This window comes from the organism of the source record quoted next, unplaced genomic scaffold (assembly GCF_019419815.1).
Source record: "Pyrus x bretschneideri cultivar Hongxiangsu unplaced genomic scaffold, Pyrus_bretschneideri_v1 Contig13, whole genome shotgun sequence".
Classification (NCBI taxonomy): domain Eukaryota; kingdom Viridiplantae; phylum Streptophyta; class Magnoliopsida; order Rosales; family Rosaceae; genus Pyrus; species Pyrus x bretschneideri.
In genome coordinates, this window is record NW_025999424.1 from 8,062,001 (window position 1) to 8,089,586 (window position 27,586).

At 37.4% G+C, this 27,586-nt stretch overlaps 3 protein-coding genes across 8 annotated transcripts; 1 reads left to right on the forward strand and 2 right to left on the reverse strand.

The window, feature by feature from the left end:
* Positions 1–537: 537 nt before the first annotated feature.
* LOC103951800 (long chain acyl-CoA synthetase 8) lies at positions 538–5,841 on the reverse strand. Of its 3 annotated transcripts, none has more exons than XM_018648548.2 (13): positions 5,694–5,836; positions 5,087–5,167; positions 4,258–4,852; positions 4,047–4,127; positions 3,639–3,908; positions 3,176–3,307; positions 2,927–3,100; positions 2,587–2,816; positions 2,117–2,234; positions 1,710–1,841; positions 1,468–1,602; positions 1,149–1,355; positions 538–1,058 (listed from the first exon to the last, which is right to left on the reverse strand). In XM_018648548.2, the coding sequence occupies exons 3-13, from the start codon at positions 4,795–4,797 to the stop codon at positions 894–896; spliced, it is 2,184 nt and encodes a 727-aa protein (XP_018504064.2). In that variant the 5' UTR covers positions 4,798–4,852; positions 5,087–5,167; positions 5,694–5,836; the 3' UTR covers positions 538–893. The 3 variants fall into 3 exon arrangements, with proteins under 3 accessions (XP_018504064.2, XP_048435233.1, XP_009361532.2); XM_048579276.1 differs by having other exon boundaries at positions 5,067–5,167; XM_009363257.3 differs by lacking the exon at positions 5,087–5,167 and having other exon boundaries at positions 5,694–5,841.
* A 1,363-nt stretch (positions 5,842–7,204) lies between these two features.
* On the reverse strand, positions 7,205–9,902 carry LOC103951799 (heterogeneous nuclear ribonucleoprotein 1). The gene is made up of 6 exons (XM_009363256.3): positions 9,736–9,902; positions 9,569–9,609; positions 9,101–9,264; positions 8,627–8,726; positions 8,348–8,517; positions 7,205–8,068 (listed from the first exon to the last, which is right to left on the reverse strand). Exons 1-6 carry the CDS (start codon positions 9,789–9,791, stop codon positions 7,562–7,564), a joined length of 1,038 nt encoding a protein of 345 aa, XP_009361531.2. The 5' UTR covers positions 9,792–9,902; the 3' UTR covers positions 7,205–7,561.
* Positions 9,903–13,591: 3,689 nt separating this feature from the next.
* LOC103951798 (GBF-interacting protein 1-like) lies at positions 13,592–22,139 on the forward strand. Of its 4 annotated transcripts, none has more exons than XM_048579277.1 (10): positions 13,592–14,056; positions 15,490–15,533; positions 15,742–15,847; positions 16,124–16,588; positions 16,675–16,878; positions 17,665–18,058; positions 18,725–19,025; positions 19,320–19,478; positions 20,279–20,770; positions 21,261–22,139. In XM_048579277.1, exons 1-10 carry the CDS (start codon positions 13,894–13,896, stop codon positions 21,552–21,554), a joined length of 2,622 nt encoding a protein of 873 aa, XP_048435234.1. In that variant the 5' UTR covers positions 13,592–13,893; the 3' UTR covers positions 21,555–22,139. The 4 variants fall into 4 exon arrangements, with proteins under 4 accessions (XP_048435234.1, XP_048435235.1, XP_048435236.1 ...); XM_048579278.1 differs by having other exon boundaries at positions 17,668–18,058; XM_048579279.1 differs by having other exon boundaries at positions 16,696–16,878.
* Positions 22,140–27,586: the final 5,447 nt, after the last annotated feature.

Below are 27,586 nucleotides of genomic sequence, written 5' to 3' on the forward strand. Positions count from 1 at the left end.
AAAGATGGAACCTATTTCCCCTCCCCTACAAACACCATTGCTGCCCTCCCACTTGATCCCGGCAACCTCCTCCATCTCATTCTTTTCCTCATTCTCTCACTCTAACCTCGAATTTGCGTCGATCGGAACCGTGAGACGCAGCCAGCAACGAAATCGAAGGGGAGTTTGGGGATTTTGGTATTCGACTGGTCGCTTGGAACGAAATCGAAGGGCAGCGAAATCTGGGTTTTGGGGATTTCGGCTTTAGGTTCAGTGTGGCTTCGTCCAGCTCACCTTCGACGACTTCTGGACGACCTCTGCCTTCCGTCAGAGGTTTAGATCTGAGTGCGGCTTCGTCGAATTCGAGGTTGACCTTCTGCTGGGACTTCTGGTCCTTGAGTCGACCAAGGGGAGATGGAAGAACATGAAGAGATGTTAACAGAAGGATTAACAACAAAAAGAACGTTGTATGATATTGAAAAAAAATAATAGTAAATATATGATATTGAAATATTTTAAAGATGTATTAGATTATAATTACACCAAAACCTGAAGAGATATTATGTAATTTGACAAGATTCATTGAATTGTATCCGTGACAACGATTCGTGTTGTAACGACCATTTGACAAAGTTGTTACCATACAGATTCGTGGTCTCGTGTTTGTGCTGTAATACTGTTTTCGAACACAGTTACGTAAAGTTGTGCTAGAGCATTATGCCTTCTAACTATCATGTGAAACATGCTAGACCTATTCCTTGCCCATGAAGGCTTTAGCCACATACACGCATCAAACTAAACATCTGCAACAGCAGCATTGAATTACTGGAATATCGAAAAATTAAACCGAAAAAATATCTAAAAATCAAGAACAATGTAGCACAGCAGAGTAGAAGAGACATTAGCGTTCGTGTTCAAGCATACAACTTGTTGAGCTCATTTTTGAACTTGGCCTTGATCTGTTCTCTCTTAATCTTCATAGCAGCAGTAACCAATCCGGACTCGGGCGTCCAAGGCTCGGACAGCAACCGAATCTTCGCAGGAAGTTCGAACTTATCCAATTTCAATGCTTTTGCTACCTGTAAGGATGCTAGAAATTTATTTATGGAACGAAAGGATTTCAACTCTTGCCCAATCGTCTACTAGGTTATAAGGATGGACGGACTGACCTTGGAGAGGGATTGCTGAACCTCACTGACTGTTTCAGCTTTTTCACACAGCTCGGGAAAATCATTGTACTGGACACCGGCTTCCTGTGCCCACTTCTCGAGGGCCTGACGTGCAGGGACAATTAGAGCTACGCAATAGTTGTGTGAGGGATCTGCATATGCCATGATGTTGTCCACATAATTACTTGATGCTAATGCCGCTTCAACCTGCAGCAGGTCAGTGACGAATTTAATTAGTATTCCGGAGAAGAAAATTTATGGGGAGCGTTCATTTGGAAACATAATTTATCAGAAATAGTACGAAACTTAAAAAAGGCACCTTTCCAAGGGAAATGTACTCTCCATGCTGGAGTTTAACGATATCCTTCTTCCTATCAATAATTTCAAGGCATCCATCAGGATGAAACATTCCAATGTCACCGGTATAAAACCAACGCATGCCCTTCTCATCAACCTGCAGCATGTAGCAAGTCATTAATCATTAGGGCCTCTGAGGAGTGACGATCATGAAGCAAAACATGTACACACACAAAAAGACGTACAGGATCTTTAGAATTTTACCTTAAACACCTCATCAGTCTTTTCTTGGTTCTTAAAGTAACCAGCAGTTACACTGTATCCCCCGACTACAATCTCCCCACGAGGCATTGGCTTGTCAGATGGCAAGTATCCTCCTTCTTCCCAAGAAACAAGCTGCATTATCAAATAAGGATAACTGTCACATTGAACTCTTCAAAATCCTGCCTGGCACATCTCACATAATATACGACATAAAACCCTTAAAACTGTACACCATCATGCCTTCTCTTGTTTTTCGACCTAAACAAGAACATCTTCTCTTGTTCAGTGAAACTAAATTACTATATTTTCCTACTCATATGATGATATATCATCCTGTAAATTCTCTCCTGTTAAACATCCTGCTCTGATCATAAACTTGCAGCAATTTTTTTTCCAGGAATTAGTACCTTAATGTATCCACAAGGAAGGGGAGGACCAACACGGCCCACAGTTGTGTCATCCGCCTCGGAAAATGTAGCTCCAGCAAATGTTTCTGTCAAACCATATGCTTGCCCAATAGGAGCCCTGTTAAAAAACAATGGCATGCAAATTAAATACGTTGCATACTTGATAAGAATCAACAGAACCTTTGTGACAATACTGACCGCACATTAATAAAACTAAAAGAATAGGTATAGATACTAATCCTAACACAGTAGAAAGATCAATGTTGATTCTAACTGTTGTAAACAAAGAGATGTTAACCCATTGGACATATCGTGTTCTGTTACCAATATTAGAATAAGAATATAAAGCACTTCCTGCCATGAAATTTCATTTTCCTTGATCAGATATCTGGTTATCTCGAAGGAAAAATAAAATGAAAATAGGTTATTCTTCCAACTATCTGGTTATCTCAAGATGAAAGAGCAATTACCCCATGCAAATATTGATGAATCGCTGTGAATCACCAGACAAAGGAGCGCCACCACAGAGCATAAAACGAATGCGTCCTCCAAGTAATGAGCGTATTTTTTTGAAGACAACGACATCCCACAACATCCTTTCCAAACCCCAAGCCCCAAACCAGCTTCCTTCTACAGCCGCCAGTCGCCGTCTAAACCCAAGATTAAAAAGATTCTTAGCATAGCCCCCTTTCTCATCAACCTGTAATACACCGTAGTGATTAGTGCAAGCTCAACCTTTGTGCCTGAATCTATATGAGTGAATAACAGATGCTATACAACCGCGTACAAGGTGAACAATATCAACTTCACCTTTTTCAGAACTCCATCTCGAACACGATCTAAAATAGCAGGAACTGCTGTCATGATGGTTGGCTGTAACATAGTTGCATCTCCCTTGGTTCCTTTTTTAACTTTATTTGAAGTGTCTGTTAAAGTCAATGCTGAACCATAACCAATTGAACAGCCTGCAGCCAGCATCACAGACTGGACAACCACAACATGATTACAATTTAACATATGTACTGTAGTAATGTAATACAAATACGAAAACAAGCGTACCTCAGCTGCCAATTCAAAAACATGAGCCAATGGCAAGTATGCCAGGTAGACATCAGCACTACCCAGACTCGGAACCACTGTCATAACCGCTGCGGTAGTGGCTACAACGTTGCCATGAGTTATCATGACTCCCTATATCATTACACACCAGATCGTGTCAAAGGAAAATAAACAACATTGGGTTTTAGAAATAAATAGTCATGTTCGGATACATCGCACACTACGTTATTCAATTAACGATGATGCCACATGGCCAGATAGAAATTATTAGATCATAATAAGTACTCAAGTTTTTAAACTTTGGGAATCTACAATTTTGAATCTATAATTTAAAAGAAGACACTAATAAATATTGTTTTTCACAGATGGCCAAATGGACAGATTTCCAAGACCATATTCTGGATCAGCCTCACTGCTCAAATAGAAAACAATAAATTTGCAATGAAAGGCTAGTGAAACAAACCTTCGGTAGACCTGTACTTCCACTTGTATACATAATAACAGCAATATCATTCTTGGAAGGTAAACTTGGAGGAACACGACTCTCTTGTCCAAGCTTCTCAACATCAGAAAAGGATGCAACTTTCAAATCGCCCATACTTCCAGATACGCTAGCATCTGAACTTCCCTCATCTTCAAAATAAATAACATTTTGAATAGTGTTTAGGCTTGAGGTTATAGCAGCCAACTTTTTCAACTGCTTGGAATCACAGATCAATGTCGAAACTTGGGTCTGTCAAAGTATAAAAGCTCTATATGAGGACAATCCATGTTCTCCATTTTCAGTCATTATAGGTAAACAGTACTATAGCCGGTTAAATAAATTTAATAAACTCATAAAGAATAGAAAAGCAGGGATTTTGCCACACACCTCATTGAGGGAGTGAATTAACGCTTCCTCTCCTAGTGAAGCATAAATGGTGACAACGGTGATATTTTGCCGGAAGAATCCCTGGAATCAAAACCAACTAATTTTAGAACTGGCCATGCACTTGCAAGTCCTTAGACAAAAAATAGAGAAATTTCCAAGAACGACAACTGACACCTCAAGGCAGACAAAGAAAAAAAATAATGAAAGGTACCTGAAAGGCTATAAACCACTCTGCGCGGGTTTCTGAAAAAATTGCTGCACGGCTATCCATATTATGACCTAACTTAATAAGCCCAGATGCAAAGTTGCAAGCACGATCAAACACTTCTCCATAAGATTGCCATTCATAGTCTCCCATGTGAAGCTTCTCAAACTTCCTTCCATCGCTAGCTGTAACAAATTCCCTTCCAATAAACTTCCTTGTTCCAAGAAATCGATTATGCAAGTACTTTTTACAAGATTGTTCAAAAAGGGCTGCCATGGTTGTGGCTCCTTTCTGAGGAACTTCAATCAACTCAGTTTCTCGAGCATTGCGCATTGCATAACCTGCCTCACCACTAACTTCAACTGGAACTCCTCTCTGCTTCCCCCTTTTCTTTCCCCCAAACAGAGTGGACAGAAATGCAGGTATAAGTATGGCAACAACAACAGCACCAACAATGCCGTATGTTCCATAGCCTTTCAGAACTGACAAGTGATCATCAGCAACCATGTTGTCTTGCACCGACACAATTTTCTCAGAATCCTCCATCACTAAATGTTTATTAATAACAAATAACTCCTCCCTCAATAGACCGAATAGTTACCTAATATAGATGACACTGATTAGTAATATCATCAATAGCTACAGGCAGTTAAATAAGGAAATAAATTCTATTGTTAGAAAAAAATTGCAGACGTCCACTAATCTGTGTGGACGAAAAAAAGATTGCAATGTCTAATGGTTAGTGTCACTACTATAGTAGTATTCCATCTATATCCCATGTACACAACATATAACTAAATCTGATTCCACCGTACAAGAGCAAGTTGTCACCCACATGGAATGCACAAATGAGAAGTGCAACATCATCGACAATGGAATTTCATAACTTTCTTCTCAGCAAACCACCGAGCCGATTCTGCAACTTCCACAGTTACAAATAAAAACCCGAATTAATCCAAAACAACTTCCATCCAACTGAAGAACTCCTCATTTCCAAAACACTACCAACCCGAACAAAACAATACGATCAAACAGTGATACCACACGTAATCGAAACCCAGATGGCAGAAAGTCCATATATTTCTTCCTCCGGTATTAAAATCAAAGAATATAACCCCAAACCCATGATCTAAAATTGTTGAATTCGATCAAATGCTCACTCGAACATGAACAGGCAGGCAGCCACCCCACCTCACTATTAGCAAACACAATCAACAGATTCCAATACAATATCACAGAACAATAATAAATCAATAACCCAATTTCCACATAAACCCACAGATTATCACACAAAAGTATTCGGCATCAACTAGAAAAAACAATCAACTTTTAAATAAACCAAATCTTAACAAAAACAACAGTATTTATCATCACCAATAGAAAATAGTGCAAAAAATATATGGGTCTGGGATTAAAAGATGAAAAAACCCCGAAAAGCTCACCTCTGGAATCGAAGAAGGCGATTGCAATGGAGAAGGAACAATCTTTTGAGCTTGGAAAAAAGCAGAGCAGGGTATCGAAGGTGGCAGCGAGACAGATTGCTCGGCTCTGATTTTTGCCTTTACTTTTATGCCACCGTATTTATGTAAAATTACGAAAACGACACCGCTGAATTCAATGGACTTTAGAATCAGCGAGGGGTGGTTTCGGTAATTTACTTCGTCGGACATGGTCTCCGTTTAGCTTCCAACCGTAGGGTCCAAAGTGCAAAATAAAAAGAACTTTGTTAAACTTGTGAAATTCATCAAATTAATTGTGAAAAAAAAAATTTATTGATGGTTTGTCTTATTTGGATTTGTCATGTAATTTGAGTCCAATATTTTTTAAACAAGCTCTTTTTTTTATTATCGATTGTTAATTATAGATGTAATTGAGATCTCGTAATCGTAATATTCTATTATAATCTTTGCAAAATCGGATGTTTCCGGAAAAAGAGAAAATAAAATAGAACACTCCCAGGGACATGCAACTGCCACGAGGCGGACGGCTGGCGTACTGAGTGACGTATCGAGAAGTGACACGTGAGCGATTACATAACCAGCCATTTTACTAAGATTTTGTTATCTGGCTTCGGCATTTGTCGTTCCACATATATTGGAGCTTTTGATATTAATTTGGTAAAAATATAAAAATAAACTTACGTAGTCTCAAGCATTCGGCGTAATTTAACGAAGTGGACTAATCCTAACAATGACTCACAAAATTGTATTTACATCAAATGTGTTTTAGTCCAAGCCTTAAGCCGGACTAAATACAAATCCGGTTTAATATTCTGAGTAAGAAGTTCCAGTTTGATATTATTTTCTAGTATGCACAGGTCTATCGCATAATCCGTAACTATTGAATCCTTATCCATCATCAAATCGTTAATTTGTCCAATGCACGTCGTACACAGGAGCATAATAAAATTTTCGCATATGATATTTACTAATCTCTTGATCCCTCACTCCGTAATTTAGATTATTTTAGAATGCCGCTCGAAACCAAAAAGAAACTCGGTATTTCTTGGGACCCTACCAGGACATGACATTCGTTTGTTACTGTAAATCCTGTATGATTTGGCGAAAATACAAATCATACAGGATTTACAAAGAATTAGAAAACCTACAATGCGGTTGCATTAACCAAGCACAAGACTCAAACTGTCTCTTAGCCTATTTGCTAGCAAGGGAAGCAAGACCAACATAATTTCAACCAAATCTTATATCATTCAAATTATAGGCCTGTTTGGAAATGCTTCTTTAAAAAACACTTATGCTCATAAGCGCTTCCAGTAAAAGCACTTCTTTTTGGAGTACATCCAAATGTTTAAGAAGCACTTTCAACTTTTTCTGTCAAACATTTGGTAATCTGAAAGGAATTTTTGTAACCAAAAAGCGTTTTTAGTTATTTTAAAAGCACTTCAAAACATGCCTATAATATATCTAGACATATTTGTATTAGTTATGTCAACTCACTGAAGGTAGCTGCATATTAACAAAAGAGTTAAAACTAATTTGAATATTTCACACTGTGCACACTATAGAGAAACCAATGCAACGAAAGATAATAGGCAGATAACTCTAGTCTAGGCTGATTCTACCAAAAATATGTTACAACATAACAGTAAGTTTCTAAATCCCAACATACGACGACAATAAGATGCCTAACTGATAAACGACAGAGGTCTCTAAATTAGTGATGATCTAACTTTGGTTGTCCGTGCGATAGAGTAGACCATCGAACAAACTAATGGTTGATTTGATCTCCTAGCTTAGAGCCTCTTGCAGTAACCTGCATGCAACACCTATTGGGAAGCTTAAGCATAATTCTACCTTCCGTAGGGATGGTAACGACTACTCCCACCATAACCTGCCCTACTACCATACATGCCTCGAGGCCCACCATAAGTAGCAGCAGGGCCTGAATCATAGCCATCACCAGAGCCTGAACCATCGTAACCACCATAGCCCCTAACTTCATGCCCATATGCACCTAACCCACTACCATCATATCCCCCGCCAAGCCCTTCACCGTAGGAACCAAAGCGACTAGGATAGCCGAATGATGACTCCCCATGATAACCAGAAAATGCACCTCTAAAACCACCTCCAAAATCAGTAGTATCTGGATATCCACCATAATCACCAAACCTACTGCCAAAACGTCCAAGTGACCTATAAGGAGGAGGGCCATAACCACCAGGACCGAAACTACTCATGGGGTCGCCAAATGCACCGAATCTATCATTGTAAGGGTGTGCCCTAGAGTCAGTACCAAATGCAGGAACACGTGCGGGGTTTGAGGCCTTCTTTGGTTCAGCCTTCTTGATCTCAACCTACAATAAAGAAGTGAGTTAACCTAGGCTTTTATACTTCACAAGTTTTCTGTAGGACTTGGATTTATGTAGAGGGAGAAAACCCTGCATTCAAGTCCAGTAGTCCACTAATGATGAAATCCGGATAAAACTAGGGTGACTGAAACTATGACAAATGTATACAACAAAAATCTCACAATTCTGAGAATACTTTAAAGGAAAACCTTCAAATATTCCCTTATACATTAGACGCCCATAATATATAGCCAACACCATGAATGACTGTTGCCAATAACTCACCTGTGTACCTGCCATATCAATCCTATTTCCATTTGCGAGAACATTATCAACAACATGATCGCTGTCAAATACAACAAATCCAAATCCTCGAGGGCGCTTAGTGACATGATCACGTATGATCTCATGCTCCACCACCTTACCAAATTGTGAAAAGAAGCTTTTGAACTCATCTGATATTCAAATGGACAATTTGAGTTAGAAGCAAACAATTCATCAGTTGTGCAACGAAAAATATAGCATTAGTAAACACCCAACAAAAGAAAAATAATTACAACAAACCTTCAGGAAAGGTCGGTGGAATCCCGCCAACAAAAATTTTCTTTGTTTTAAAATCATTTCCCTGACCAGCCCCCTTTGGAATGGTTCTCTTTATCTCAACCTGGTTGAAATTGACCACAAAATTATGTAAAAGAAAAATCATACAGGACCATTGAAATCAATTTAACAGTGGAAACATCAAGGAGCTTTAATCTGAATACAAACTTCACATCAACTGTCACAATTTGATAAAAATAACCTCAATATTTACTACTCAAATCTAGACATTGTACTGCAGAACAGGCCTACATATATTTGCTAATACAAGGAACAATTCCTTATCTTTATGGATATTAAAAGGAACACCAATTCCATATAATGTCCGCTCCATTCATTCTAAATCGCACAGACCAATGAAGGATTCAACACTTAAGTGACCTAAACAATTCTCTATACAACCAATCATAACAAAAGAAGGACGAGGATGCTGCTTACCTGTTTTCCGTTGATCACATGAGTCTCTTCAATTAATTGGTCAACAACAGCAGGATCCTCGTAGGTGATGAACCCGAACCCCCTAGGTCGACCAGTTTCGCGGTCTTTCATGATCACAGAGTCAATTATCTCCCCATACTTCTCAAAGTACTGAACGAAGGTATCTGTAACCAGATAATACAACAAACACATTGCAGGTAGATATGAGCAAAATTCAACGATAACCCATCAAAATTTTAAAGCAAAACAAGGAGACAAGCTGTCAACAAAGTCCATTGAACATCATAATTCACCAAAATTCATACCAATTGTAGTTAAAATCATACTAGAAAGAAAAAAAAACATAACTTTCAAAAAACCCATCAAAATTTCGATGGATAATTTGATAGAAACTGTTAATTAAAGCTAAAACCCCATAAAATCACGGAACTAAAGAAAACCCATCAAAGTTAATAGAAGGAATCTTACTCAAAGTGGTGTCTTTAGCTAAACCACCGATGAAGATCTTTCTGCAAAACAAGAACACACAAAACATACAACGCATTAGCTTATTATCACAGTCGGAGATTAAAGAACCCTTAGAGAGAGAGAGAGAGAGAGAGAGAGAGAGAGAGAGAGAGAGAGAGAGGAAGAACCCGGGGCTAGCACCATCGCCGGAGAGAGGGTTATAGTTACTCTTCTTGTAAGCCATGTCCGTCGGGATTTGAGTGGTCGAAAATCCTGAAATTACCAGCGAATTTTGGTTTTTTAGAGCCAACGAGGAACCAAAAAGTGGAAAAAAAACACTCTGCTCATTATCTATAAGCAAAGCGGAAGAATGCGATCAGAGTTTTAAGGCTAGGGTTGGGCCTGGGCCTTGAGTTTGGGCCTCGTGTTGTTAAATATTGATCAATTTTGTAATATTGTACTGCGTTAAATTAATTCCTAAGTAATTAGAACATCTCCAAACAAAATATCAGAACTGCCACATAGATATATAACAGTAAAAAATAGCAGCAAATTCTTTTCAACTGAGCTTTCGGTTTCCTATGTGGTGCCGAGTCATTTGAAGACAAGGCGTTCTGCTGTCAAATTTGACAGCAAGTGTCAAATCCGTTTAATAATTTTTTAAGAAATGTGATGCAATATATAATAAATGTTGCCATGTGTTTCACGTATTTGGTTAATTTTCTCAATAATTGGACCCTACAAAAAAAGAAATTTTTTTATAAAATGGTATCATTAATTAACATATCAGGTGGAGCAAAAATTGTATAAATATCAAATTGCCACATAAGTCATCAAACATTATTTGGATGTTTTAAATTTGATATCTCTTTTGAGATGGTATTATACTTTCACCCAATTTTCTTTATTTGTCTTATTTTAAAACAAAATTATTATCTTAATTTTTGTCTCAACCCACAAATCACAATTGATACTTGTATACAAGAATAATTTAAAATAATATTATTGGATCATATTATGTTGTGGTAAGTGGCACAATGAAGAATAAATTTAAATCAATTTGATTATTATTTATTGAGTTCCATGGGTTTACAAAAATGTAAGTGCGAGAGTCATTTAACCTTTAGGGGGTGTATTCAATTGAGATTTTGAGGAATTTTAATTATTTTAATGAATTCAGGGGTATTCAATCTGGATTTTAAGTGATTCTTTGAAATTCAATGTGTATTCAATCAGCATTTTAAGATAGTTTATTAAACTCCTTAGAAACCCAACTATATTCAATTAGAATTTTAAAGAAGTTTATAAAATTCCAAGTGTATTCAATTATAATTAGAATTTAAAGAATTTGGAAAAGTTGAGGAATTAGAGGGATTTTGTAGTCTATTTTAAGCATCCACAAATCTCATATCTCCCCATGAAATTTCAAGGGAATTGAATCAAAATTTTACATGGAATATCTACAAATTAGTTAAACTTCATAAAAATCCATAAATTTATAAATCCATCAAAATCTCTCAAATTCCAAATTGAATACAACCCCTTAAACTTTCTCATATAAAATAGGAAAAGTGTTATCTTCTGTTAAAATTAGAACTCAAAGAGGTGTAAGTTTTAATTATTGCATGGCTGATTAACCATTTGTCCTTTTTTTTATTTTTATTTTTATTTTTTCAAACGATATTATCTACACTAAACGGGAGGGAGTGGGCTTAGCCTCATAATAGACTAGCAATAATATGGTCCAAAATCGCCTTTGGCGAGAATTGAACCTAAAACCTCCCACTTATAAATAAAGGGAAATATCATTAGACCGTAGTACTAAGTGACAATTAACGATTGGTCTTAAAACAAACATGAAAGAGGAATACATGTCAAACACACTAAAGAAGTCAACTGGTCAATCAAACATTTATTAAATTAGGACTTGTTTGATAGTGTCTTTAACATGATTGGAAGCAGTTTTGATCAGAGTGTTTTTGAAAGCAATCCTTAGTAAAATGCAAGTGAATCCTAAAAAAATACTTAAAAGTGATTTTGGAACCCGAAAACACTTTCACCAAAAACGTTTTTAGTCATTTTAAAAGCACTTTGAAACAAGCCTTTAATCATATAGTTTAAAAAGTAAATCACAAAAATTATGTCATTATTGCATATATTTTAGGACTTTATTAGGTAGTAATGGCCATGATTTAGAAACATCAACTTTGCTAATAGTCATAGGACATAGATTAACATAATAGGACATAGATTAACATAGTGGGCGTATATTCTTGACCACCCAAACCCCATTAATCCCATCCCATTCCATTGTTTTGTATACGCACGCACCATGGGAATGGTACCTTTTTAACTACTCAAGTATATTCGGATATTACAGTATCTTCAACTGGTCTTAGGACAAGCCAATTAATTAACCTTTTTAAGCTAATTCTCACACGCTCATCCTATATTTTTTTTCATAGAAATTAATATTATATTTTGCAATTTTATTCAAAGCCTAATTTCACTAATATATGGCTTGTTTGGATGTGCTTTTAAAATGGCTAAAAACGCTTTTAGAAAAAATATTTTCGGCTTCCAAAAGCACTTTAAGTGTTTTTCCAATAACTTGCATTTGAACTAAGGATTGGTTCTAAAAACATTTTCAGTGTTTTCAGTTATTTTAAAAGCACATCCAAACGAGCTCATAGTTCCTGTTGTTTTATTTAAATTTTCACTTTCGTTCAAGTAGTTTATTTATTTTTGTTAATATTGGTAGTTCGATCCATAAATTAAAGAAACCATTGCCATAATAAGGAGAAGGAGGAGAAATCGAAACTATTACAGTAATTTAAGAGAGTGAGGAGTTTTGAACTTGAGACCCATAGATAAAAATCCAACACCCAATTCACTATGATATTATACCACATGCAAAGTTGTTACAGTATAACGAATTTTCTCTTATTTTCTTCATGACTAGACTTAGTAGGTTTTGACGATGACCCTGAAGTGATAGTGGTACGTTTCGTTTAGGTTTATGAGTTGTTTACGATGGTAGTTATATGTGTTTTGATGGACTTGAAACCGAGATCATACGTAATTTTAGTGATGTGAGCTTTTTTAGTTGTTTGAGCAGTTTTTATCCCCTTTCATTTTGCATGTTTGGGCTTGTTAGTGTTTGAGTTGTACTATTTGAATTTGAATTTTTTTCAATGTAGTTGTTGTGATTAAAAAAATAAATTATTTCAACGTAATTTAGAATATCACTTTATTAAGAAAAAATTTATATGGTGATATGTATCAGATTTGATTGTCAAGGTATGGTTGAGCTAGGGATCACACGCATTGAAAAGTGCACACTGCATTCATAGAAAGGATTGCACTTGGTCCATAAAATTAACCCTAAGCAAAAACAACACACCCCATTTAGGATATATTTTTGTTCACTACTCTTAAGTAACTGTAACGCGTACCAATTTGTTTATTACTATTAGATGAGTTTAGATTTAACCAAATCTCAAAATTTAAACTCATCTAATGGTGATAAATAGAGTGGTGAACATCACTATCACTTAACGGTGGTTAGCACAAATATTTCCCCCATTTGGGAAATGGAATCAAACATATAATAATAATAATAATAATAATAATAATAATAAATTGGTACATAATATACGGTCCAATCATCCAATGGTGTTTTTATAGGTGAGTAAAACATCTTCGATTCAAATCTCGTAATGACGATTCAAAATCAATTTATTCTCTAGCTTCTTTTTTATACTACTATGTATTTACACTAAATGATAGAAAAATAAATTGGTTCGATTCTCGTTAAAAACAAATTTAAACCACACTATTACAAGTTTATTGTGAAGTTAAACCCATCTCTCTCTTAATATAAATAATATCGTTTGTTAAAAAAAAATACAATTAGATCGAACTAGTAAATAATATTCCACTTGCTTTTGGTGTAAATATCTAGTGTGTATTATTATTATTTTTTATTTCGTAATGAAATAATTAAAATTAAGGAAAAGGCAAGTAAACCAAAAAGCCCTACACTCCAAACAGACTTGCACTTAGCTCCCTCCTCCCCTCTCCCCCTCTCCCTCAACTCTCTCCCCCTTTCTTTCTTCTTCTTCTCTTATTTGTGGCAGATCAATTCGAACAGCCACAAAAGCTTATATTTTTCTCCCTTCGAGAATTTTTTGTTTATTTTAGTCCATGTTTCATATAGCGGCCATCTAAAAGCCCCAATCTTCCCAACCCAGCAGTTCCCTTTCCTTCATCTGAAGTCTCTGTTCTCACATTCTCACATACACTCCCAAGTCTTCTGGGTCCTTTCGCTTTGTGGGTTTGCAACCATGAGTGGCGGCGGGCTTAGGGTTTCAATCCCCAACAGTGTGAGGAAGACGATCCAGGACATCAAGGAGATCACCGGCAATCACAGTGAGGAGGAAATCTACGCAATGCTCAAAGAATGCAACATGGATCCTAACGAGACCGCCCAGAAGCTTCTCCTTCAGGGTAACCCATAATTGCTTTTTTCCGCTTTTGCTTCTCCTCTGCTCGTTTTTCTAATTTGGGATTGTCTTGTTTTTGCTTTTGGTGATTTGGTGTGATCCGTGTGTTAAAGTTTTGATTTTTTTCTTCTGGGTTGTGTTGGTTTGGTGATTTGATTTTGTGTTTGGTTGATTTGATTTTTTGTTTTGGTTGTGTGGGAAGTGGGAAAACAGTTGTGTTTTTTATTTGCTGTAATGGGTTTTCACTGTTTGTGTTCTGCTTTTATAAGGGCTTGGTTGGATTCTGAAATCATTAGGGATTGAGCTGGTTCTACGTTGGTTCTTTGCAATCATGGTCAGGCAGTTCAGAGTGATTACGGCAACAGTGAGATGCATTTGGGTAAAATTAGGGACTTTATTTTACATTAAACTTTGTTTATATTTGGTGACCAGAAGTAAACTACAAGCCTACAGCATTCATTGAAGCTAAACACATGTTCTCCGTTTAGGTGAAAAGAAAAGTAAGTTTAGGATTCATTGTCGTTTTGGTTCAAACTTTTTGAAAGCTACATTCATGTTGAAATTAGTTGCATTGCGGCCAGTGAAGTCATCTGCTTTGTCATTTCCTAAATTTACTCTCCCTTTGGACGAAGAGAAATTGGAGGATTTTTTAAGACTACTCAGGGGTTTGGGCGAAGGATCCCTAGAACAGAGTCGGATTTGGCTTCAGTGGGGTCATTTGTAACCGTAGAGTTTAGGGCTTTCTCTTTCTCTTTTATATACTACTATACTAGATTGGAAGGCCATTGTAGATTAGCTGGTTTCGTCTAGTCTTGCCTTAGAGTTGTGAGTGTTCTAAATGAGGTAATGTAGGTTTATGATGAATGTGTGGGGTCACTTATTGCTCATATTTTTGTATTAATTATATTTCACAAAAATTATCCAAAAAAGATTCTCAGTTGTATTTTCTTTAGCAGACGGAGGGAACTAATAACAACGTTATAGATCCATGTAGAAAGAAATAGCTTGGCTTTGTTGTGATGATGGATGGAACTGATAGTGATAATATGTGTTGTTGGCTTGTTGGGTTTGCTGTCTTCTGGTTTTTGTTGACCTGCAGTGTCTTTCTATCTATATGGATTCCCATATTTTCCTTTCTCTCATATATTTCTTTCGTGTGTGTAAAGACACTCACACACAGATTAAGCGAAGGTTCTACTTGTCATCTTTGCATACTATTGCAAATATTATACCCTTAGGTTCTGGTATTCATGGTTGCATGTTGTTGTGCACTTTCTATGTAGTAGCTTCTAAGAAACGAAGGTGATACTATGTTTAATGGTATCTGTGTCTATCTCTTCTGCGTGAAAGGCTATTGTTTTTTTATGTTTTTGTTGTTCTTTCTCCTTCTGTTTATTTTTTCTTAACTGAAATTAAATTTTATGTATTGGTATGCAGATCCATTCCATGAGGTTAAAAGGAAACGCGACAAGAGAAAAGAGGTAAGAAGTTCTAATCACAAGTTGAGTTTTTTCATCATCTAAATCAGTTAATTTGGGAAAGTGGTAGTTAAGGTCGTGAATTTTTAGCATGTTCCATTATCAAGCCTTTTTTTAACAAAATTTATAAGATGGTTTCGATACTAGTATGCGGAGTTAGTTTTTGGTACTTTTTATTTTGAATAACAATTAGTTGTCTTCTATCATTCAGAATCTGAACAACAAAGAGTCTGCAGAATCCCGGTGGAGACCTGGAGGGCAGGGACGGGGGGGCAGGGGTGGCCGGGCGAATTTTGTACCTCGTCATATGCCACATGGTAGGTGATGCTCAAGTTAGATCCTGTGTCAGGATCATATTTCTTGTATGGTCTTTTTTACCGTTGCAAAGCATCTCGGTTCAATTATATGAAATTTCTGTGTGTCTGTTGATTAAGATAAAATGTTTATCTCTTCCTCTTCTCCAATATAATTATATAAGTGCACTTAATAGATTTCAAAATTTTTACTTACATGCTCCTCAACTGTTCTAAGAGTTTGACTTTTATTGTGCCACCAATGTCCAAGCTAACTGTCTTCTGCATAATTCTTGTCAGATGCTGGTGGTGGCAGAAATGCTGGTCCTGCAACAGAAAATGGACCCAGTCAGGGTGCCGAAGGTGGTTCTCTCTCTTTCCCACCCTCTCGTGAGACAAAAAATAAAGAGAGAAGTGTGCATGGGCCTACCAATGTGGCTTCTGGAAGTCCTAGTGTTGTGCATCCCCACCATTTATCTGCTGGAAGTGGTCCTGAAATAAGTTTGTCACGGGTTGGGGATAATTTGGGTAGTTCATTCCCCCCAGTGGATGCAAAAGAAAGCGCCAGCATTAAATTTGGCACTGAGGACTTGCAGGAGCAGCCCGCACCAAGCTCCAGTAGCAACTCAGCGTTGGCAAACCCAGCATCTACACTGGCAGCTTGTTTCTCAACTTCAGATCCTGTACTCGTGCCATCTAATGATTCACGGCTCCCAGGTTCCGTGGGCACAATTAAACGTGAAGTAGGGAGCCATCATCCTCCAGGTGAGTCAAATGTAACTGTTGTGATTATTAGTTTCAGAGACACCCTCCGCCTTTAGTACTGAGTTGTTGATTATAAACCGAATTAGCATTTTTGGATGACAATATAACAGCTTCAGAGGTTGGTATCTCTCCTGCACAAGGTAAAGTGGCAAGCAAGACACATGGAGTTGGGAAAAGTCAGCTTTCTGATCTTTCACGCTCTTCATCTACATCAACTTATGGTGGTTCGGGTAGTCGACCATCATCTAACTACAGTAGCCGGTCACAACAATTGATTGGCACTCAAAAAGGTATGATATTGGTTTCATTTGTTTGCGTGCGAGTGTGTATATAGTATAAAATCCTATATGCTTCTTGCCATAATGATTGTGTTGTGTCCTTGAAATTGTCGAGAGGTCATATGAGTCTCTTTCAAACATTAGGGGTATTATTAAAAGTTAGACTTCACCTCCAAACTTCCTCCCTAAAAAGAAGAAAATATGGTGACCTGTCTTTTGCTTTTGTTATTTTATTGATGTTATTTTGCATTATACTAATACACTGAGCTTAGTATTGGAGTTGTTCTTATCTGTTTGAAGCATTTAAAACATTGACAATTGTCCTCAAACTGTTTGTCCTTACGTGTGTGTTAATGTGGCTTCTGATTCTGACACGGCTGAATCTGCCTAACTAAGGTAATTCATGGTCAGAATGGTTGACTGACATTCTTCTGAAAGATAGCCATGGTTTACTGCTTGACAAAATGGAGTTTTGTCTCTGTGTTTGGTCCCTACTGCTTAATTCACTTTTAGATTTTTCATTTCTCCTTTGCAAAGAAAGAAATGAGAGTCAGTTCAGTCTTTAGTAAATTTGGAGATAATCAGTATCATGATACAGGGTGAATTTCTAACTACTAGAACAGTGAAATCAATCATAACAGGAATCTACGTAGAAGACATAATTCCTAAGTTGGTAACTTGGTGCACAAGTTTTCTCAAGAAAAATTACGCTTGACAATTTGATGTGTTCTACTATGCTTAATAATTTATGATAGCTTTTGACTTGCACTGTTTTTGTAATGTTTTGTTTCTCTTCAGCAGTTGGTACCAACAAAGAGTGGAAACCAAAACCAATCAATTCTGCTGTTGTCCAAGGTCTGGGAACTGCTCCCGCATCTGAGCTTTCTGCCGATTCCATAGAGGCCCCTTCCCAGTCGCAGCTGGTCTCAAGAGTCCTTGATTCAGAAGAAGCAACTTCAAAACTGCAGAGAAAACTAGAGGAATTACACCTTCCTCAGCGCAAAGTAGTTATTCTTCCAAATCACATCCATGTTCCAGAATCTGAAAGAACCAACTTGAGTTTTGGAAGTTTTGGTGCTATGTTTGGAATAAGTACTGGCTATGTGAGTGCTCCTGAGAGTGATAAGAGCTCAACACCACGGTCTGAGACTTCTCAGGTTGTTGAAGAATCTGTGGAGGAACAATCCTCAAGGTTTGTCCTTTGTAGTGATCATTATTTATTTTACTTTGGCATGATTCGTATGTTTACTGCAATTTCATTTGCAAGGAACTTTCTGGATAAAGAAGATTGATCATTGCCCCAGATATTTGGAGCATGTTCATTTATCAATCCGCTTTTAATTGGCTTGTGTTTGAACTTTGACCTATCTTGAGATAAATTGTTGATCAATTCGATTCCAACTAAAGCTTTTTCACGATAATGGTAAAGCATCAAACCTCATCCTGGTAGGAAATCTTGAGTTCAAATCTCTGCAATTGCGACATCCCAATTTGACATTTTGGACTTTAGTATGTGAAAGAGTCCTATATTAGAGGGGGGAATATTAGAATATAAAATAATTGTTGATCCAAATTCTAAGGGCTTAAGCTTTTGGGGTTAGTGGTAAACCAACAAACTTCATCAGATCCTAATTCATCCAATAAGGTTCATTCGCAAGCAATCCCTTTCCCGGTTTCCATCATTTTGTTTTAGCCTGTGCTTGGATTTAGCCATTATAGTGTACTATCAGTAAACAAACATGTTTCTGATCCCTGCATTTCCATCTTTAGCGTGGTATATTCTTTGTATTATTATCTTGTATTAAACGTGTGCTGATGTTAATTCATTACTGTTTGCTTTCCTTTCTTGTTGGAGCAGCAATCAAAATACTTCGGCAACTGCTGATGAAGGTGATTATCCTGATCATCCGCAATCACCTCCTCTAGTATCCGAAAATATATCATCCGGTGAGGGTGATGTATCATCCAGTGTAGCCTCAGGACACAATGAATCTAAGCATGACACTGCATTGCCAGCTGGGGGCCATCAGTTCTCGGTGGCTCATACTTCTCCGAACTACAGTTTTGGGTTTGTGCCCCCAATTTTAGGGAGTCAGCTTGCACCATTTGAAAACTCTGAGTCTCAAGCACGTGATGTTTCTCGCCTTCCAAGCTTTGTAGTGAGTTCTCAAACCTAAGCTTCCTATACTATCGGATATAGCCATATTGTAACTGCTTATATTTTGTGCATTACTTTAATTTCTTATGTCTAGAACCCAATTCAACTAATCCTTGATCTCAGTTAGTTGGAATGCGAGATTAAATGTCCAGTGACTTTTAAAGTTCACATGTTGATTGATGTGAAACGTTTTCTGCCTGATCTGGTGTGAAATATGATTTTACATTCCTTGCAAATAGAATTTTCTTTGATTTTGCAATCAATTGATAGTGGCTTTAATTGTGTTTGTCAATAGGTACAACCACCCTTTGACCCAGCAAGTTATTATGCCCAATATTACCGCTCAGGTGCTGATAGTGATGGCCGCCTTTCTCCATTTCCTTCTCCTGGGGTTTCCACCGAGTACAATGCGAATGTTGCAGTATTGCCTCAAAGTTCTCAGTCTCCCCAAGAGGTTTGCACAAATAGCACCTTCATTTTTTCAAAGTTAAGAGAGTTGTGGGTTTGTAACGTAATCGCATTATCTAAGGTCTCCTTGGTGCCATGTCTCTATAGCTTTAATCAATATAGATTAGTTCTTAATTGACTTAGTTGCAATTTCGAAAATTTGAGCACCGAGTTGTCTTGATTGATTAATATGTGTTCACTACTAGATGTAATTCTTATTGAGAAGATTATAAAGAAGCCTATCCAAGCATAAGAGATTTCATCTTAATATACATGGTCATATTGAAAGTGAGCCTTAAAGTATATTTTTTATAACATCATAATTCTTTCCAAAGGAAATCACAGATAATAACACCTTATTAATTTATTAATTTTTAAAATTATGTCGTTCTGATACCGCTACTTGCGTACTAGGCATAGCAACTTTTCCGTATTACCAAGTATCAACCAAAGATGCTAGCATGAATGGAACAAAGGCATCGCATACTCAAGCACCAAAATATCTGATGTTGACATTAATAGTCCATTCAACTCTGGTTTTTTCTCATGAAAAACTACCGTGGGTTTAAAATATACTGGTGAACGACATTGCAAAAATGTGTATATGTCAAGGTTTGCTCTTCATTGGGCATGCGGGATTGGTACTAAATTTTCCTCTTTTGATGGTAGCTCATTTTCTTGGATAGGATGAAGTAGGGTTATTTATGCATGTATGTACTTTCTGTGATGTGTGGATGGACATAGGTGACATGTGTTGGTTTTTAAGATGCTTCCTGTATTCTGATGATATTTAATGCCTATTTTCAGGGCGGGGTTCTATCTGCAGCTGGCCCAACACCATTGGTGACACAGGCTCCTGGGATTGTTCAGAGCTCGATATCTGTAACTCAGCAGCCAGTTCCTGTCTTTCGACCACCAGCTGGGATGCACATATCTCATTATCCTCCTAACTATTTTCCCTACAGTCACTACTTTTCCCCATTCTATGTTCCACCTCCACCCATCCACCAATTTTTGGGCAATGGTGCATTTCCTCAGCAACCTCAAGCTGGTGGTGTGTATCCAGCTCCTCCAGCAGCAGCAGCCACAGGAGTCAAATACTCACTGCCGCAATACAAAACAGGGACTAATACGGGGAACTCTGCTCATATGGGAATGGCAAGTGGTTATGGGCCATATGGCTCTTCCCCAGCTGGTTATAATCCGAGTGCTCCCACAACGGTAGGAAACTCTACTTCTAATGAGGATCTTGCCTCATCTCGGTTCAAGGAAAGTAATGTATACATCACGGGACAGCAGGTTGGTGTTTATCTTTTCCATTGTTTGATATGTCAAAATTCTAGCAGTAAAAGATTAGAGCTTGATCTTTCTTTATTCGTTTGCTAACTCGGTGAATTTAATTTTTACGGAAAGGAACGGTAAGGTGTTTACAAAGCACGTCTCTAAAATACTTAATTTTGTCTATAATTTTGTATTTATTTGTTTTCATTTATTTTAACATGACAACTTTATTGAATACTTGCTTTTCCCTTTGGTGAATAGATTTCTTTGAGTTTGATATAGGTAAACGAGATTTGCTTCAATTTGTTTTACTTTGTAAAGGTTGTGTGTTGTTTATTTTACCCAGTCTTGTGAATTTGTAAGGGCTCATCATTGCTAAGTGTTACTACTATTTTTTTAGTATTGTAGAGCGTTGGCTTTTCATCTTTTGTGTTCATCAAGTCCTGCCATTTTCCCCCTCCATACCATAATTACCATTACATGATATTTGCAAATTGCTTTTCTACAGAGTGAAGGATCTTCTGTGTGGGTTGCAGCACCTGGCCGAGACATATCCAGCTTAACAAGTTCGTTTTACAACCTTCCCCATCAGGGTCAGCACATGACTTTCACCCCAACGCAGGCTGGCCATGGAACCTTTGCTGGTCTCTACCACCCTGCGCAAGCAGCAACAGCAGCAGCAGTTCATCCGCTTCTCCAACAGCCCCATACCATGGCTGGGGCTGTTGACATGGTGGGACCTGGGGGCAATGTTTATCAACAGCCTCAACATGCACAAATGAACTGGCCGAGTAACTACTGAAACATTTTGTAAACTTCGAAAGAAGAATATCTTGGAAATTATCCAACTCCAACTAGTTTGGGTGGAGAGAGGCATCAAGAGGATACGAAGTTGGCTTAGATTGAGTGTAAATCTGTGAAAGGAGGCTTGGAAACCATAAAAAAAAAAAAGGGAATTCGCCGATAGTATCTTCAGATTGTTTTGAGGACATAAAAGGTGCGGTCCACCTGTAACTGAGATTGACCATTTTAGTTAGTTAAGGTAGGCATGGCAGGTCGTCTTTTTCTTGTGCTGCTTTATGGTGTTACCATTTTTTCTGTTTCATAGTTTCGAGTCCTATCTGGTCTCTTCCCTTTAGTTCGTTTTACTTTATTTTTTGGAGTTCTTGAACTGAGAATTTACCGTTGCGTGGTGAGAATCTCTTCCATTCTTTACTCTTTTATATTTGAGGTCTTATAGGTTAAGGAAGGTAAGATTATAGGCTGCCGAAGAATTTTTAGCATTCCACTCTGCTGTCTTACCTGTAAAGTGAATTTTGATAGCAAGAAACATCTGTATTCAACTGTTGTATTTGTTATAACAGAAGCAAACATGTCATTTCTATTAGCCGGCTCGGGTACTGATGGTGCTTCTCATAGTTTGCACGGTTGCAAGTCAAATATTGTGTGTTCGCAGAAAAAAATACGTAGTTGAATTCAGATAATGTTAGTGCAGAATGTTCACTTTCTGATACATGCTGTATGCATATGTTGTAATTTTTTACATGCTGAATTGACTGTCTGCATGTGTTTCTGCACATCAAAGAGCTTGTGGATTGAACAGTGTCACGCTTGATCGGTGGTACGATCGAACGGCGCTCAATGGCGGAGGGGCTGAAGTTTGATGGCCAAAGTTTGATGCTGTTTGATCAGATAGTCTCTGCAGATGAGTACAATTTTGTGCGATGAGTTTGATGTGGTGACTACTCTTTGAAACACGCCTGCCTCTCGAAATCAGCTGCAGGCCACCTGCCGACAGCCGCGGACAATCCTTCGCTTTCCTGCCTATTGACCTTTTATTTGTTTGACGTTGTTAACTTCGACTCTCTGCCCAATCGGGGCGCAAAACGAGTTCTTGTATTCATCGATGTCAATTACGTTAAGGGGAAACCAAGTGTTTCTGTGCTGGACTGTATGATCAATGTCTGACTCTGTAGAACAATAGCCAAGCCAACATGTTCCATAAGTTTCTCAACGTCCATAAACTCAAACCGTTCTCACGGCGGCCACAAGCCCCAGAAGCAGAGCCGGAGGAGGAGGGGTGCACTTCTCTCTTGAAGATTGTCCATGTCGGCGGACGTGTTGAGAGGTACTACATGGCTACTCCGGCGGCCAAGATATTGGAGAAGCACCCCTCTTTCTTGCTGGCTAGGCCTGAGGTTTTTAGGCGGCCCTGGGATTCGGTAGTTAAGCCTGATGAGATCCTCACGCCTGGTGAGAAAATACTCCTTATTCCTCAACGAACTGTGAGGAAGCTCCGGAGTGGAATGAGAAAACCCAACAAAGAGTTTCCCGTCAACTCTTTTGTATCTCAATCTTCCATGGAAGTCTCAACCGCAGCCGAGACAATTTCGCGCTGGAAACAAGGTACTGCGGCTGGTGAGCTACGTGACACTTCTGTTTGTGGTATTCTCAGAAGAAAGAAAAGTGTTGGCAAGAAACATGTGAGATTTAGTGGCATTGATGTCAAGCACAACGGTGGTGAAACCGAGCGCTCGAGTGAAAGCTCGAGCGCTCAATCTCATCGAGGGAAGAGAAGGGTACGAAGTGCTGTAACATGGCTACCATCACTTACAGGAATCACAGAAACTCATAGGAACGATCGTGTGAAGAAATATGAGTGATGTTACCCTTCCCTTTCCCCATAGACAGTTTGATCATCATGATATACCTGTTTTTGTTTAATCAATTATAGACCAGGTTAATTGTAAGCCGTGTCGCTTACTGTTTCGTCTAATAGATTTGATTTCAGGTCACATGGACGATAGTTGTTAGATCAAAGAGAAGAAATTACATGTTTTTGTGTGCTTTCTAATTTGAGTTTGGAGTCGTCTTAAACTTTTTTGGTGCATTGTTTGTGAATTTATTTGAATTGTATGATGTTTGTTGAGACCTTATGTATACAACATAAAATCAATTAGTATGATCTAATTATATGATAATCTCTAATAACATAGATTTTTCTGAAGAAAGCATATTTTTGACAATTTCACCTTTTCCTTGCCATTTTGTTTTGGTCCTCTCTAACAAGAGAGATCATTTGAGTATCCAACAAGGGCATATGTAGCATATATAAGACGTAGAATGTACTAATTCCCTGTGTCTTTTGCATAAGTACCATTTTTACATGACTCAACACTAAATGCATTCTTCATTCGTCTTTAATAATCCGGACTATTGGGTAGTCTGACTTTTATCAATTAGATTGATAAGTTGAGAAAAATAATAGTTCCTCAATTCAGTTATGATCATACATTTTTCGTACTATAGATTAGTTTGGACTGTTGAAGAAAAAATGACCTTTCAGATGACTTTTTGTAGCATGATAGCACCAACTGGAAATTTCATTTGTTACAGAGATAATCGAACCTTGATACATCAACATATTATTTCACTCTCCCTTGGTAGTTGAGCATCAATCCAAATGGTATTAATTGCGTGAAAATTTTGCAATACATTAATGTATGATATATGTTGTTGAATTTAACGATTAGACATGCATTAAAGAATTCTAATGAATCTAGTTGGTGGATCCGAACCACTTAGAATGACTCGTTAATTGCATTGTTTACATGCACGTCAATTGTTTCACCAAAAACTATTATAAACAAAAAAAATAATGATTTTCACACACTCGTTATCCTCTGTTATCTCTTTTCCTTGTAGTATGGACGATATAGTATAGGAGTACTATATGACTCTATATGGTCTTAGTCTGCTAGACCTAGTGATGGTAAAATGTTACGGTCAAGTCTTCATTTTTCATAGTCCCTTATGCATTCCAAAGTTCAGACTTCTTTAGAATTCAAACTCATCAATGTCATCCTCCATGGTTTGGTGCACATCAATTCATCCCTTCCTTCCAACTCCGTTAACTTTTATGTTTGCATGCTGACGTGGCATGTGTGTGGGGACTTATAAAGCTAATGATATGATGCCACGTGAAAAAGCTAAATAAAAACCTAATATTTGAAAATTAAGAAAAAAAACTATAAAAAGAGGTAAATTATATTTTGCCCTTTTTTCAGGTTTGTGTTCAAGTGCAATTTCATACAACATTTTAAAAATATTTTAAGCTCATACATTTACTTATTATTTCATTTCAATATCATGCATCCATTTTAATTTCTGTTAGTTTATCTGTTATTTGCCCATATGCACGTCACGGGACTCTCATAATTTGGGCAACGTATATAAAAAAACAAATTAAAAAATGAATATTCATTGTTAAAGAAAAGGGTAAGGTACAAAAAACTACCTCAACTATTGGTCTCTCGACACTATCATATCTCATCTTTTAAAATTGACAATGTCATTCCTCATCTTTAGAATTTGGTCCAATGTTATACCTTACGTTACTTAATATTTTTAAATATTAAAATAATACAAAAAAGTAAAAAAAAAAAAACAAAACTTCGTACTCCCCCCCTGCGCGCCCTCTCTCTTCTCCCCCATCTTCATCTTCTTTCCTCTTCTTCCCCTATTTGTTGCAACCCAGAAAAAAAAAAAAAAAAAAAAAAAGAAGGAAAAAAACCACAATACCTATCTTCATCTTCTCCAACTCCCCCTTTTCTGCAACTCATCCCTTTCTTCCCCCTTCATGTCTTCCCTAAACCCTCCCGCACCCACTACCTGCAACCCATAAAAAAAAAAAAAAAAAAACCTAGATCCCCGTTCGCTAGGCCAATTCCGCGGGTGGAGAACCTGGGCGCGGAGAAAATGGGGGGAATGGGTGTGGATTTAAGGAGTGAGGCAGGAGGGAAGAGGGTGTGGAGGGTGGGTGCGGGGGAAGACAATTGGGTTTTTTTTTTTTTTCCTGGGTTGCAGCAGATAGGGGGAAGAAGAGGAAAGAAGATGAAGATGGGGGAGAAGAGAGAGAGGGCGCCAGGGGGGGGGAAGGGACAAAGTTTTGTGTTTTTTTTTTTCTGAGTTGCAGCAGGTAGGAAGAAGAGGAAAGAAGATGAAGATGAAGGAGAAGAGAGGGCGCGTGGGGGGGGGGAAGTTTTGTTTGTTTGTTTGTTTTTTTTTTTTTTCTTTTTTCTGGGTTGTAGTAGATAGGGGGAAGAAGAAGAAAGAAGATGAAGATGGGGGAGAAGAGAGAGGGCGCCCCCGGGGGGGGGAGGGGGAGGGACAAAGTTTTATTCTGTTTTTTTTTTTGGGTTGTAGCAGGTAGGAAGAAGAGGAAGGGAGATGAAGACGGGGGAGAAGAGAGACGGCGCGCAGAGGGGAAGTTTTGTTTGTTTTTTTTTATTTATTTTTATTAACTTTTCTTTATTATTTTAATATTTAAAAAATATTAAATGATTTTTTTTAGTTTTTAATAATATTTTATTAATTTTTAAAAGAAAGTGGGTCCCAAATCAAGCCACGTCAGCATTTAACTGAGAAATTTATAGAAAAACTGACGGAGGTATGACATTGGCACAAATTCGTAAGATGAGGTATGACATTGTCATTTTAAAAAGATGAGGTATGAAATTGTCGTGAGAACAATAGTTGAGGTAGTTTTTTGTACTTTACCTTAAAGAAAATCAATTTGAAAATAAAATTAAGAATACTAAAAGGGGCCCACTTTCTCTTCTTCTCTTGCAAGTAACAACCTTAGATCCTAGTGAGCTCGATAGGGAAGAAGGCAATGAGAAATGGTTTTTGACCTCAACAAACTCCTTCCAATTGCACAAAAAAAGACACAAAACAATTGTGGTAGGGAGTTGCAATGGAAATATTCTAAAAAAATCATTATCAAAGCTCAGAGCTTTAGACCTCGTTTGGATGTCTCAACCGTAGCTGTTTCGTCTAATAGATTTGAGTTCAGGTCACATGGACGATAGTTGTTAGATCAAAGGGAAGAAATTACATGTTTTCATGTGCTTTCTAATTTGAGTTTGGAGTCGTCTTAAACTTTTTTAGTGCATTTTATATGAATTTATTTGAATTGTATGATGTTTGTTGAGAACTTATGTATACAACATAAAATCAATTAGTATGATCTAATTATATGATAATCTCTAATAACATAGATTTTTCTGAAGAAAGCATATTTTTTACAATTTAACCTTTTCCTTGCCATTTTGTTTTGGTCCTCTTTAACAAGAGAGAATCATTTGAGCATCCAACAAGGGCATATGTAGCATAAGACATAGATGGACTAATTCCCTATGTCTTTTGCGTAAGTACCATTTTTACATGACTCATCACTAAATGCCTTATGGAGTTCGTCTTCAATAGTCCGGACTAATGGGTAGTCTGATTTTTATCAATTTGATTGACAAGTTGAGAAAAATAATAGTTCCTTGATTCAATTTTGACCGTCCATGTTTTGTACTATTGAGTAGTTTGGACTTTTAAAGAAAAAATTGCCTTTCAGATGGCTTTTTGTAGCATGATAGCATCAACCAAAAATTTCATTTGTTACAGAGATATTAATGATAAAAACTCCACTAGTAGTTGGGCATCAATTCAAATGGTATTGATTGCATGAAAATTTTGCAATACAATAATGTATCAACATATATTGCTAAATTTAATGATTACACCTGCATTAAAGAATTCTAATGAATATAGTTCATGGATCCGAACCACTTAGAATGACTCGTTGATTGCATGGTTTACATGCACATCAATGGTAAAACGCTGTGGTCAGTCTTCATTTTTATGGTCCCTTACGTATTCAAAAGTCTGACTTTTAGTTCCTTATAATTCAAACTCATCAACGTCACCCTCCATGGTGTGGTCTCCTCATCAATTCATCCCTTCGTTCTAACTCCGTTAACTTTTATGTTTGCATGCTGAAGT